The following is a 13,865-nucleotide window of genomic DNA, read 5'->3' on the forward strand; positions in this document are numbered from 1 at the left end:
ATGGTATCGAAAATAGACATGGTGCAACAAAAAGTTGGAAATGCTGAAAAAGAAATCATTATGCTACAGTATAGTCAAATGGAGTTTGCTTTAAGAATAAGAGGTTTGCGTGAAAACAGGCAGGAGAACCTGAAACAGATTCTTTCAGAAGCCTTTGATAATCTGTTGGGAAGGCCAGGGGGAAATTATGATTGGAAAATTGATAAGGTTTACCGTTCTAACTTCTGGCTGGCGAAACAGAAGCAGCTCCCAAGGGACATTGTGATTTATTTTAATACAAGAGACATGAGGAATATGATCTTGCAAGAGTCTTATAAAACTAAGCTTCATGTTGGGGGTCAGGAGGTGATTGTTCTGAAAGAGATACCACCTCAAATGCTAAGATCCAGGAAAGACTATGTTTTTTTAGTTGAAGAGCTTAAAAATCGTCAGCTACAGTTCAGATGGGAGGCACCAGTTGGACTATCATTTATCTTTGAGGGGCAAAAATACCGTCTTGAATCAGTAGGGGAAGCTCGAGACTTTTACCATAATATCTTGAAGGCCAGACATCCTGCCCCACCTGGGCCTAGAGAAAGAGAACAAGAAGGACAAGATAGACAGCAAACTACACAACTATCAACAAGGATGGATCATCTCTCTCCCTCAGAAGTACAAGGTGCCAAGGAACAAAGTCAATACCGTGTGATTACCAGATGAATGGGTCAACAACTAAAATACAACAATCAACTAATTACCAATGATTTGTTTTCTAGGGTGAAGAAGATAAAGATATGTGCCAGAGCTTCATCAGTTCATAACCCAGTTTGGATGGAGTTGGGAGGGGTGATGCAATCAAGAAGGTGTTGGGAGATTGAATGAAAATTTATTCAGACATGTGAAATATTAATGAATGTAAAAATTGTTAGCAGAATACTTTGTTTTAAATGAATAAGGGTACATCTATGGACTGAATGTACAGCTGTGGAGATTGACTTGACTTTGCACTTAATGACTGTAGTTGGGTTGTCGGTGGCGCAATGCTGGAGGGGGAGGACTTGCCTATAACCCAAGAGGGGACTCTGGGGGTCACAGATTTAGCCGAGATGGCTAAAATATCTACATATCATAAGCACCAATTAAACAAGAGAAATAAATGAGACTAGGTAAAATGGATTGATATACAAAATAAATACAGATAAACGAGATGGGGAAAACGGATTGATTATATTCAAAATAAATACGGGACTAAGAAATTCCAGATAGCTTATGATTAACACCAGGACTGATATAAATTGTTTAAAGTTAGTTTAGCAAGGAGGAGCTAAGCTCGATGTAAAGAAGTTATCAATTTTTCCATTCTTTTTTTCCCCAATATATTTTAGACTGTTTTTGTTAAAGATTTATACCGTGTATGGTTCTGGGAAGTCGGGGGAGGGAAGGCTGGGGGGGGGGGGGAGGGAGGGAGGTTTGACGAGGGATGTTCAATTCTAAGGTATGATTGCACATGTATACTGTTTTCGCTTATGTTTTCTTTAAAACTACGATTTGTTAAGTATATTGTTATGGAAGTACAAAAACTATCAACATAGATTGGAGTTGGCTCAGAAGCGGAAATACACCAATGAGAGGAAGAGGGAAACAGAAGGGAGATGGGAAGAGAGGGAGAGGAGAGGGTAAGGGGGGAAGAGGAGGATGGGATAGGAGAGAGGGTAAGGGGGGGAGAAGGAAGAGTGGAATGTAGAGGAGGAGAGGAGAAGGGAAGGGGAAGTAAAGCAGGAAAGGATGAGGGAGGGAAGATAGGAAGTAGGAGAGAGGTAGAAGAAAGAGGTGTATGGAGAGCAGAAGAGCTAACAATGGGCTTATATCTTTCTTTTTTTGTTTGTTTGTTTGTTTGTTTGTTTGGGCGTTGATGATTTATTACTATATGATACTGGCTATGTGTAGTATACACGTGATTGTATGTTATGAAAATGGAAATAAAAAATTTGTTTAAAAAAAAAAAAGAATCTCTATAGATATTCCATTAGGATATTAGCCTAAAAGTCTAACCTGATTTGCAATTGTCTTTCTTAAATCTGTAACAATAATTGAATTTTTAATCTCTTCCTTCTCCCGAAAGTGGGAAGAATTAATGTATTTCTTTACCTCTCTCATTCAGGGATATCATTTCTATTCGTGGTCTTCTATTTCTTCCAGGACTGCTGGCAAAACATATTTGCTGAGATCCTGCGCTTTGCGGACCGTTCTTTCTATAAGGTGATGACAAGGGAGAACGAGAGGGGGAGGGGGGGCAAGAAAGATATGGGAAGTCTGGATTTCATTCCTCATGGATATACTATTTTTAACAGTTTATTTGTACATTTTTAACATACAAAAGTACTTTGTGAACAGTGTATTGACTAGGTCAATTTGCATACGTAATAATACTTTTCCAGCTCCTAACTTCTATGTCTATTATCCAACCTTTTATAAAACATACCCCATGTTCAAAAATACTCTGTATCTCTTCTTCTATCTTTAATGTCAGTCTGTCCATTTCTGCATCTCATGGATATACTTGAATGGTCCATTGGCCATGAAGAACAGTTTGAAAAACTTTGGAAAGAGTTCTAAGAGGTTATGGTTCTGAAAGAAAAGCAAATTTCAACTTGCCTAAACAACTGTACTGAAGAAACTGACATTGAACTATCCGATTGCTTGTAATCAAAGTAATAAATACAGGTGGTCCCTCATGTAGCAACTGGGTGCACTTACAACTATGATGATAAAGTTATGATCAATCCTAACATTTACAACCTCTGCAGGTCTGTAAAGAGAAGGAAAGTAGAAGTAAGATTGCAAACATGTATTTTCTGTACTAATTGTTTTAATGGGCTTCTAAAATATTTTAATTTTTGCTTTTATCATATGGCACCGCAGTCACTTGAGATGAGATAGGCAGCTCTGTAAATTCAACAATAAATTAGGCAATAAATAACGTAATTTAACAACTACTTAACAACTTTGTTGCTGCTCCCAATTGTGGTCACTAAATGAAGACCACCTGTGGAACCATGTATGTGTAGGGACTATAAGAGCCCTGGTTGGCAGTTGCAAATTCCCACTGGTTTCCCCACTGACTTAGTGATGGAAATTCTAATCCCGACTGCCCTTGTAACTCAAGGACTATCTGTAACAGACAATCTAGAGTGGATTGTCTCTTCCTTGCCAAAATACAGTGATGTTCCTGTTTGAAGCCTGACATTTCTGTGTTTTTAATGCTCTTTATTTCATTCTTCCTGCCTAGGACTGGTGGAATTCCACATCATTCTCGGCATATTTTCGGTCATGGAATGGGATTGTACATGATTGGCTGTACTGCTATTTATCAAGATTTTCTGTGGGTAGGTAAGGCCGTAATTGGCTGTGAGAATAATCTTTGGGGGCAGGAGGAAGAACTGCAGCCAGGGCAATGATCAAAAGGAGATGTCTCAGCTCAGAGCAGGATTGGTAGAATAACATCTCAGGAGGGATTCTTCCTTGTGGTTCAGAAAAAAAGGTCAGGAAGGGGGGAAGCGCTTTCAGCCTTGCAAGATTCTATTTCTGAAACTTTGCAATAAAAGTAGTATTATTGGTTTACTGTCTGGATTACCTGAAATGACTGACAAGGTATAAAACCCACCCTATATTACCCCCTAAAGTACACCTTCTCTGTGTAATTTCTCTATGCCTGTCTTCATTGTTTATTGGTGAACACCAGGATGAGGTCTATAATTCACTTGTGCTCCTTCTCTTCCAGCTGATAGGAGGGAGAGCCCGAACTGGAGCTATGTTCATGGTCTTCCTTTTGTCAGCGGTTATCCATGAATACCTCTTCACCTTGGCTTTTGGCTTCTTCTTTCCTGTCATGTTTGTGCTTTTTGCCATGACTGGAGGTTAGTACTGCCTCAGGAAATGGACTAATAAACCATCCCTCAGAGGATTCAAGCAAGGCCCATTAAAAAGTAATGTGGCATGGATTGCTCCTGTTGAATTCTGAGCGGCTCAAGGTTGACTCAGCCTTCCACCCATCCGTGGTCTCGGTAAAATAAGGACCAAGGTTTGGGGGCAATAGACTGACTGTAAACTGCTTAGAGAGGGTTGTAAAGTACTATGAAGCGGTAATAAGTCTAAGTGCTATTGCTATTCTGTTCTGCCCTTTTGCTGGTCTGCGGTTCCCACACTTCCCAATTAACACACATTCATGTCCTTTTGATACATTTTTTCTACCACTTGTAGGTGGAGTTGCTCCACTTTATTCAAAATAAATTAAGGAACAGGGGTCAACTTGGGAGTAAAGTCACAAGTGGATTGAATGGCCTTTCCTATATGGAATGAATAGGGGCAAAATGGAGTAGTGTTTCCAGGAGACAATTAGTTTGTTTATTATTGTGAAGATTTACTTATCTGAGTTGTGCCTCACAGAGACTCCTTGCCAATATTTTATTGTACAGCCTTGCCCTTGGAAGCTATGGGCCTGGCAATTGTCCAAGGACTGATAAGGTCTGTTGTTGCAATTAAACTTCGAAAGGCTTATTTCCGGGACTTTGCTGGAAGTGAACACAAGGAATTCACATTAGCCAAAAAAAAAAGGGGGGGGGTTCAGGACAAGGAGTCTGTTTTGTGATTCTGTTAAGTCTAGGTCAGAACATGTTTCTCAATCTTGGTGACTTTGACTACAGCTTCCAGAATTCCCCAGGCACCCATCTACATTGCATTATTGCCCCATATGATGCACTGTGTGGTTAGGATGGAGGCAGCTTTTTCATGCTTGAGAAAGTTATTTTGGTGTAGTATTTTTTTCAAATCTTGCTGGTCATTGACTGAGTAAACAGTGGTTCTTCTATGAAAATTAAGGTTCTTTATTCCAGCAGTAGGGATCATGTAATCTCAAACAGGACCAGTTTTACAAATTAAGAAGCCAGAGCAAAAACAAAATTAATAACTGGAAAACAAAATTTTGTTATTTCAGAAGTCCACATTTCCAAAACAAATGTTTTAATCACAATAATCACTCAAATGAAGGAGCAACAGGAAAATAGCCTAGGTTCTAGGAACAGAGAGTTCCACCTGCAATGACAATGCTTTGAGAACTCTATTTCCCAAATTATTTTACCTCCATGGAAGTAGGGATGGGCATATTGTCTTGTAATTAACATGGAAATTGCTATTATGTTAGATTTCTTAATGAGCAATCTCCTATTGTAGCAGTGGTGGGTTTCAATTTTTTTGGAAACTATTCTGTGGATGTGGCCTGTTTTGCGGAAGTGGCTCAGCGGTCATGTGACCATATAGGCATGGCCAATTTGAAAAATGTGCTGAAACTCACTTAACAACACTTTTGCTTAGTAACCAAAATTTGGACTCGGTTGTGGTCATAAATTCTCTCTTTTTCTTTCTTTCTTTCTTCTTCTCTTTCTTTCTTTCTTTCTCTCTATCTCTTTCCTTCCTTCCTTTTGTTCTCTCTCCTTTTTCTATCTATCTTTCTTTCATCTCCGCTCCCACTTTCTTTTTCTTTCTTTTTTCTTTCTCTTTCTCTCTTTCTCTCTGTCTCTCTCTGTCTCTCTGTGTGTGTCTGTTTGTCTCTCACTCTCTGTATGGCTCTCTGCCTCTATCTCCCTCCCTCCCTCTTGTCCTCTCTGTCATTCTTTCTGTGTGTCTCTCTGTGTGTCTGTCTGTCTGTCTCTCTCTCTCTGTATCTCCACCCTCACTCTCTCTGTGTGTGTCTGTGTTTCTCACTCTGTGGTGTGTGTCTCTCTCTCTGTCTGTCTTTCTGTCTCTGTCTCTCCCCCTCTCTCTCTGTCTGTAAGCCGCTGTTGTGCCTGTCGTCCTGGATCAGGCTGAGCTGCCTGTCCTTCTCCAACACCTCCCAGGGGTGCACGTCCATCGTAAAATCCATCGGGTTGTCCAAAGTAGCGGGGCTCAGCAGGACCTTGGCTGAATGCATGCAAACGCTCAAGTCCACTGCTTGCCGCTCCTCAACTAGTTGCAAAGTTCTCCGGGGATTCTGGCAGGCGGAGGCAGTGCTCGCCTCTCGAGCTTCGGCGAAGGGGACTTTTTCTGCGGGACGGAGCCTGGGCGGCAGGGAATTTCCCCGCCGAAGTAGAAGGCGAGGCTTTCAAACTAATCTGATCCTACTTGAAAAGGCTGCTGTGGCAGAGCAAAGGGTGCCCTGGCTGAGGATTCCCTCCTTCAGTCGGTCTCTGGAATTCCCCCACCCTTTTTTTTCTACAAAAGGGAAAGGTTTTTTGACTGGGCAGCTCGACATGATTAAGGCCATTCTGCTCCTCCTTTGCACTTCTTGCCCACGGGCACGCGCTGCCCTCCTCTGTCTGATAGCCGCCTGGTTAAAAAGGAGGAGGATCCCATCCAGGAAGACGAATGCGAGGGGGGATCCCTGCCCCTGTGGATGGGCTCCGGACCAGTGGAGCCTTCTCTTCCTCCTTTTTAACCAGGCGATCTTTTTAATCAGGCGATCTTTTTAACTAGGCGATCTTCAGCTGCTGCATAAGCCCACGGGCACACGCTGCCCTCTTCTCTCTGATAGCCGCCTGGTTAAAAAGAAGGAGGAGGCTCTGCTGGTCCAGAGCCCATCTGCGGGGGGGAGGGATCCCCTCGCACTCCTCGTCTTCCCGGATGGGCTCCGGACCAGCGGAGCCGCCACCTCCTTTTTAACCAGGCAGCTATCAGAAAGAGAGGGCGCAGCACGTGCCCATGGGCTCGTGCAGCAGCCGAATCTCGCCCCTGTTCCTTTGGTGGCGGCAGGCATCCTAGAACCTGCCTGCTAGCAAATGACCTTCCCAAAGTTGCTTTTCTGAGCAACGGGGAGACAGAAGGGACAAAATACTGGCTGGCCGGGACGGGTATACAGGGCTGGGGGGGGGCAGGCTTACTTCCGGGTCTGGTGACCAACCGGTTCATGAGAAACGGTGGGGACCGGCAGCAACCCACCCCTGTTGATTGTAGATAACAGTTATTAGAAATCAATAAGTGACAGATCTCCTTGGCTCAGTGTGGCTGGAATATACAAAATTAACCCTTTTTCTGTTTGTCCTCATAGTGTTCTTTAATTTTGTTCTCAATGATAAGAGAAAAGGCCCTTTCTGGAACATCATCATATGGATATGCCTCTGTTTGGGCCTAGCGATCATTTTATCCTCATACTGCCAAGAGTGGTTTGCACAGGCCCACTGTCCACTCAAGGAGGTGAGTAGACAGTTTATGTTGTGGAGTTGGAATAAGTCTTGGGTTCCCTCTTAAGACCATTTTTCATTATTGTAGATATCTCTTCTTCCAAGAGGGTCAAGCCTACAAACTGGCATATATTCCGTCTGCTAAAATTAAGATAAAGAAGGTGGTGAATTCAGAAACACCACGAACTTGCAGATAAAATTGTTATAAAACTAAGAGCTTATTCTAATTCTGCTAGTATTGGCAATGGCTAATAGCAGCTCAGGTGATATAGTCTCAACCAGTGGTGGGTTTCAAAAATTGTTCGAACCTACTCTGTGGGTGTGGCCTCCTTTGTGGGAGTGGCTTGCCGCCCATGTGACCGGATATGAAGGTGCCGACGACACTTCTCAGAACCACCTTAAATTACCTCACACACAGCACTGGCATGCATAAGAATATGATGTAAACTTGTTTTTTAAAAGGAATCTTTGGTTTGCGTTAAAACAACTTCAACACACGAAATGTTCTGATTGCACCACAAACGCAGTAGTCATCCTTACCTTTCACAGAGTCACTGAGTTTTATAAATATGAGCATGATAGTGTAGAATAATCATATCCAAGGACCAGTAGTGGGTTTCAAAAAATTTTGGAACCTCTTCTGTAGGTGTGGCTTGCTTTCGGGTCCACTGGTGGAACCTCTTCTAACCGGTTTGGTAGATTTGACGAACCGGTGTTACCGAATAGGTGCGAACTGGTAGGAACCGACCTCTGGTCTGTACACATATTTGTACTTACTAATTAACTTGACAGACTGACCAACCGACTGACCAGTTAATTTGTGCCATTAAGTTGGTTATGATTCCTAGTGACAGCATAAATAGATCTTCTCCGTTTTGATCTATGCCTACTTGTTCTTTCAAGTCTCCCAATGATTCAGTCATAGCCAGTATAACTGACTCCATCCACTTTGCTACTGGTCATCCTTCTCTTTCCTTCCTTTTCCAACATTCTTTATTCCTAGCTTATTTTCCTACACCCATGCTAGCTCAAAATAAATAGGAAAAACTAAACAGCCCTAAACAGGAAAAAAGACCAAATAAAAGATCCATTGAGAGCAGCAGATATGCCCAACATGTTGTCAACCATGTATATTGGCTCTCATTGGGAATCCAGCATATTTTGAGGACACCAGGTTCTGTAATTTTTTATAACAAGAATCTGTTTTACAGAATAGCTGGAGATGCTCACCTGCAGGGAGTTAAAGCAAATCTTTTCCTTCTCCTCATATCAGTAGCTGCAAAAGGTGCTCTGTGACATAGAAAATTCTGAGTCTAAGAGCCTTTGATAAGCAACATCTTTCAAGTCTGGGCTACCTTGGGTTGCCTCCATGAGTTGAGGGGCCTGAGGAGCAAAACTGACAGAGTCAGATCCTCCATCCCAGAATAGGTTAAGCCTGCAATTCCAAGTCTCTCCAGTGCTGCCTTTAACATTGCTGAAACTCTGGGAATGTTATTGTGCTGATGGGCTCCTGATTATGTTGAAACATTTATAAGGCCGATCTTGCTGATCCAGATTTAAGCATGATTAGCTACAATTCTTGTATCATTTTGCCTCATAACAGTTCTTTCCCTTCTAGGTTTTCTATTTCTCTTGACATAGTCATCGTTTTTTTTTCAGAAGACCTTCTGGGGGCAAGTGACTCCACGTTCCTGGTCTTGCCATGCATAAGCAACTATTTCCAGCCTACTCTAACCTTCTACTTTGCTTCAAAAATGATGTCTCACAAGGGTAGCACATTATCCTGCTGCTGCAGCAACGACTCCCAGCACATCATGCATCTCCTCCACTCCCTCCATGGAAAACTGCATTTGGAAATTCCTTACCTGAAGTGCTAAAATTTGGTTTGTAGGTTTAAAGGCTCTCATTTAGTGGAGACAGAACATTTATAAAGATCCCTGCTATGTCAAGTTCATGTCTCTTCTTGGTGCTCAAAATCCAGGCAAAGTGGGGCAAAGAAAATTTGTAAATGACAATCTTTGGTTGCCCTAACTTACAAAACTAACTTCATTTCTTAACCTACTTAAAAGAAAACATGAGAGCTTTGTCCTAAAATGTAGGTTATCCAACATCCCTGCTTTAATCCAAACTCTGTTGTTTTTATATCAGCAGTCAGCTTTCCAGTACAGGTGAAATCCAGCTTCCAGCATGTCCATTGATGAGGAATAATGGAAGAGAATTCAAAAGTATCAGAAGTACTGCTAATATTTTCTACCTTTAGACTTTCATTCAACATTTTATCTCCAGAAGTAAAGGAAGGGAATCTGAATTACCACCAGCAGTATCCATTCTATGCCTACTGTATTTGTGAATGATTTTTGAAACTATATTTGGAAATAAAATCAGACGCCAAACCAATCTTATTTTATTTTTTGACAAAGTGAGTAACTTAGTAGACCAGTAAAATTCTATGGACAAGTATAGTTAGACTTCAGCAAGGCATTTGACAAAGTAGACCATGATCTACTTCTTGGTAAACTAGAAAAATGTGGGATAGACAGCATCCTCATTTGTTGATTTTGGAACTGGCTGACAAACATTTGGCTTCATTGCTTCTGGTTGATATCCTGGTTGAAACTTTTGTGATCTGTCTGTCTGCTCATCATGCCATGTTTCTCATCCAAGAAGAAACAAGTTGCTCTTGCAGTACAGTATTTAAAAAAATCAAAACCTTTGGTCACAATCTTCAATTGTTTGTTTCTCTTAATGTAACATGAAAATGACATATTTCACTTCACTGCAGAGACTGAAGCATTGTCTGCAGATAGTATTTGAATGTGTGCACAGCATTCCATCAATTTATTTATTATACTTAACAATTTTATAAAATTAGACATAAATATATGCAATTATGTAATTACATATAAGTTTATGTAGTAGAAGAAACATGGTGGCTTCCAATCATGAATCACCTGATGGCTGCCATCTACTGACCATTGCTTATTTTGGCTGGAAATGACAGAACAATATCTGAACACCTAATATTAAGAATAACTGGAATAAAATGCCTATAGTTTGAGATTCCTTCTTAACTGTTTGTAGTAGCCAGGAATGAAGTTCCCTCTTTCCAGGTCACAATCTCTCTTTTATCTGGAGCATGGAAATCAACACAAACAGAACTAAGTTAACTTTTAACATAATAAACAGAATCCTGTGGCCTCTATAAACAAAGAGCAAAAGAAAAACTGAGCACTGCCGCTCTCACTCCTGCATTATTTGGTGGAGGAGATAGGAGATGGTGGCAGTCCTGGACAGCCTTGTCTGAACTGGGAAGCTAAGCTGAATCTGACCAGGTTAGTATGTGGAGACATCTGGGGAATTGCAAATGTAGACTAGACTGGGAAGTTGAAAAATCCTTCAGGAACAAATCCATGGCAATCTATTTCTACATTAAAGCCAAGTAAATGACATGCAACAGACCCCATAGAAATGATATGTGGTTGGATCCTGAGCTGTGAATGCTTCTTTGGGAAAGGATAGGATTCTGCCTCCTTTGAAAGAAGTAGTGGTCCTCTTTCCTTAAGAAACAGAACTTGAGAATTCCTTGACTTGTACATAGACCCACAGCTTCAAAAATCCCCAGACCTTACCTAGATCTTTTCAGTCAGATTTCAGGCCAGGTTACATTACAGACTCAATTGTGATTGCATTTCTTGAGGATCCTCTAGCAGATGGTCTTCCTGGGTCTCTTGGTGGCTTTGAACAGCAGTGATCATTTCTTTATACTGTAATGTTGCTTAAAGTTTTCCTGTTTTTATATGTCATATAGTGATCTTTCAGAGTCACAAGAATTGAGCTGGGCAGCTATCTACATTAGATAGATGGTGGATGGATGCTTAGCTTTTAAACCTTACTTGCAAGGGCTAAAATTACAGATGAACTGTATCACTGAACTGCAATCAGGTGGTTAATACTGTCAAGGAGAAAAAATATTCAAACTGCATTCAAACATGGCACAGATCACTTGGGCACAGAAGTCCTGCCATAATAAGTAATTACTGAAAATGACTATTCAAGTATTAAAAGAAGAAAACAGACCACAACGGTTTCAGTCAGAAAATCCCCAGAAACAATAAGACATTGTTCAATATACTAATTAGGAGTGAAGCCTGGGAGTAGGCTTCACTCAGGTCCGTCTTTCCAGGCAGGGAAACAGTTATTTAAAATCATTGGTTCACACTAAAGCAGGAAAATAGAGCAACCTCAGTTAGGTGGCCTGACTGCTTACTTTAAGAGAGGGAGCTGTCAGACAGACAGCAGACAGAGTATACTGAAATTGTTAATAAAGAGTTGTTGTCACTATACAAAGTCCTGCTTCTTCATACGACCCACATATAACACTGGCGACAAGGATGGGATGCGAAGAGAACAAAGGACACAGGAACTGAACTGAGCTGGGTATCCATGCAGCACAAGTATCATCACAGCAAAATCGATAATCTGCATCAGCCGCTCAAGATGACCATGCACACCCCACCAGCTCCATTCAACCCAGCTATGGAAAATTGGAAATCGTACGTATATGCTACAATTCAATTGCTTCATGGAAGCAAATGACTTATCAGGTCTGTCGGACAATAGAAAGAGAGTGTGTTTCCTAAGCTATTGCAGACCAGAAGTCCTCGATTTGGCCCAAGTGCTATCCGACAGTACCATGGACAACACTCCAGGAAACACTCTGAGCATATTCTCCACCCATACCATCAATGAAGGTGAAAAGGTACAAATTTCACCGCAGTTGCCAAGAGGAAGGTGAGATGATTAATCAATACATTGTCACACTATGAAAAGCCACAGCTCATTGCGAGTTCAGAGACATAGATGAAGCGATGCAAGATAGTCTTGTTTTGATACTGAGGGACTTCAATCTGCAGAGAAGATTACTAGCAAAGCCTAATATCACATTTAAGGTGGTGCTAGAGGAAGTAAGAGCAACTAAAGCCTCAGATAAATACGCAGTGACAATCCAGAAAGAATGGGACACACATTGCCCGCAAAGAGTGACCACTGTGATTAAGAGAGCACGGCGCAAGAAGAATCAATAGATGAGAATGATGAAATCCATTGCCTGCATGCCGAGAGAAAGAAGGGAAACCCGAAGACAGGAGAAAGACTGCCTTTTTGTGCCAGATGTGGGGAAATCCCCCCAGACCAGCTTGCAGATTCAAGGATGGCCTTTGGCAAAGATGCGAGAAGGGGCACATAGCAAGGGTTTGACGCACCAACCAATCTTCCCTATACCACCAATGGCAGCCGGCAGCCATGACAGGATTTCGAAGAACACCAGAGCATAAGAGAATGAAAACCGAGCCAAAAACAAGAGAAACACCTCATACGATCATAGAGCACTCCAACGCACACTGTTTAAAGAAAATCCATGTCACAGTCTAAATGAGGGGTCTTCGTGCGACATGGAGATGGACACGGGGTCATACATGACCATTGTGTCCCAGAAAACTATAAAAAGGCAGTTCCGGAGCTAGCAAAGAAACAATTGAAGTCTCAGAAGGTACTTTTAAAGACTTTCAAGGGAACCACATCCCTGTCATAGGGAGCAGATCCTTCCAAGTCAAATTCCAAGATTTTGCTGGGCCCTTGCTGCTGACCGTTGTAAACGATGACCTGCCAAGCCTGCTTCGGCTGGAATGGTTCAAATCCGTGGGTCTAGAAGTGACTGGCATCTGTGCTGTCCACACCGTCAAAGATAACAGCATCGAGGAGCTGATTAAGGAATTTGTGGATGTTATTAACAGGAGTCTGGGCAAGTACATGGAGAAACCCATCTCTTTCAACCTAGACTTCAAAATTGCCCCCATTTGAATCAAACCTCGGAGGGTCCCTTTTGCTCTTGGCCTAAAATAGATAATGTGCCTACTCTGTGCCAGTCATACAGCATTTATTGCATTCGTTAGGCAAGGGCAAAACTTTTGCAAAACTCGATTTAGCTCAAGTATATCAGCAACTATTGGTGGACGATGCCTCTGCAGAGGCACAAAATATTGTAACACACAGAGGGACATTTAAATGCTGCAACCCTAACATATGGGTGCCGCAGGGGTCGGTCCTGTCCCCCCTACTATTTAACATCTACATGAAACGCTGGGCGAGATCATCGGAGGCAGGGTAAGATAACCACCAATACGCGGATGATACGCAGTTGTATCTGTCCGCCTCGTGCCAACTCAATGAAGCGGTGGATGTGAGGAGCCGGGGTCTTGAAGCCGTTAGAGACTGGATGAGGGCTAACAAGCTTCTACTCAACCCGAAAAAGACCGACTGTTGTGTTTCCCTCCCAATAATTTGGCTAGTGTTCCATCACTCAGGCTGGGGGCCAAATATTATACCCCTCAGACAGGGTTCGCAACTTGGGAGTCCTCCTGGACCACAGCTGACCTTTATCACCATCTGTGGCTGTGACCAGGGGGGCATTTGCCCAGGTTTGCTGGTGCGCCAGTTGCGACCCTACCTGAACGGGAGGCTCTCACAACAGTCACTCGTGCCCTTGTGACCTCTAGGCTGGAATACTGCAACGTCTACATGGGGCTGCCCTTGAAGAGCATCGGCGACTTCAGCTAGTACGAATGCGGCCGCGCGAGTGATTGTGGGGTGCACCTCGGTTCGCCCACATAACAC

The 13,865-nt window shown here is 42.3% G+C and overlaps 2 protein-coding genes across 2 annotated transcripts in view; both read left to right on the forward strand.

The window, feature by feature from the left end:
• LOC116504366 (sterol O-acyltransferase 2-like) overlaps nucleotides 1-9,590 on the forward strand; it is a 29,564-nt gene extending 19,974 nt beyond the window's left edge. Inside the window, 5 exon segments of the mRNA XM_032211347.1 lie at nucleotides 2,141-2,238; nucleotides 3,269-3,361; nucleotides 3,761-3,896; nucleotides 7,061-7,206; nucleotides 8,853-9,590. Coding sequence (XP_032067238.1) covers nucleotides 2,141-2,238; nucleotides 3,269-3,361; nucleotides 3,761-3,896; nucleotides 7,061-7,206; nucleotides 8,853-8,903 — 524 coding nt within the window. The 3' untranslated portion in view covers nucleotides 8,904-9,590.
• Nucleotides 9,591-10,436: 846 nt separating this feature from the next.
• LOC116504372 (sterol O-acyltransferase 2-like) overlaps nucleotides 10,437-13,865 on the forward strand; it is a 43,910-nt gene continuing 40,481 nt past the window's right edge. The window contains 1 exon segment of the mRNA XM_032211352.1: nucleotides 10,437-10,525. The gene's annotated coding sequence lies outside the window, so the exon portion shown is untranslated.

The sequence above is a fragment of the Thamnophis elegans genome, chromosome 2 (assembly GCF_009769535.1).
Source record: "Thamnophis elegans isolate rThaEle1 chromosome 2, rThaEle1.pri, whole genome shotgun sequence".
NCBI classification, from domain to species: domain Eukaryota; kingdom Metazoa; phylum Chordata; class Lepidosauria; order Squamata; family Colubridae; genus Thamnophis; species Thamnophis elegans.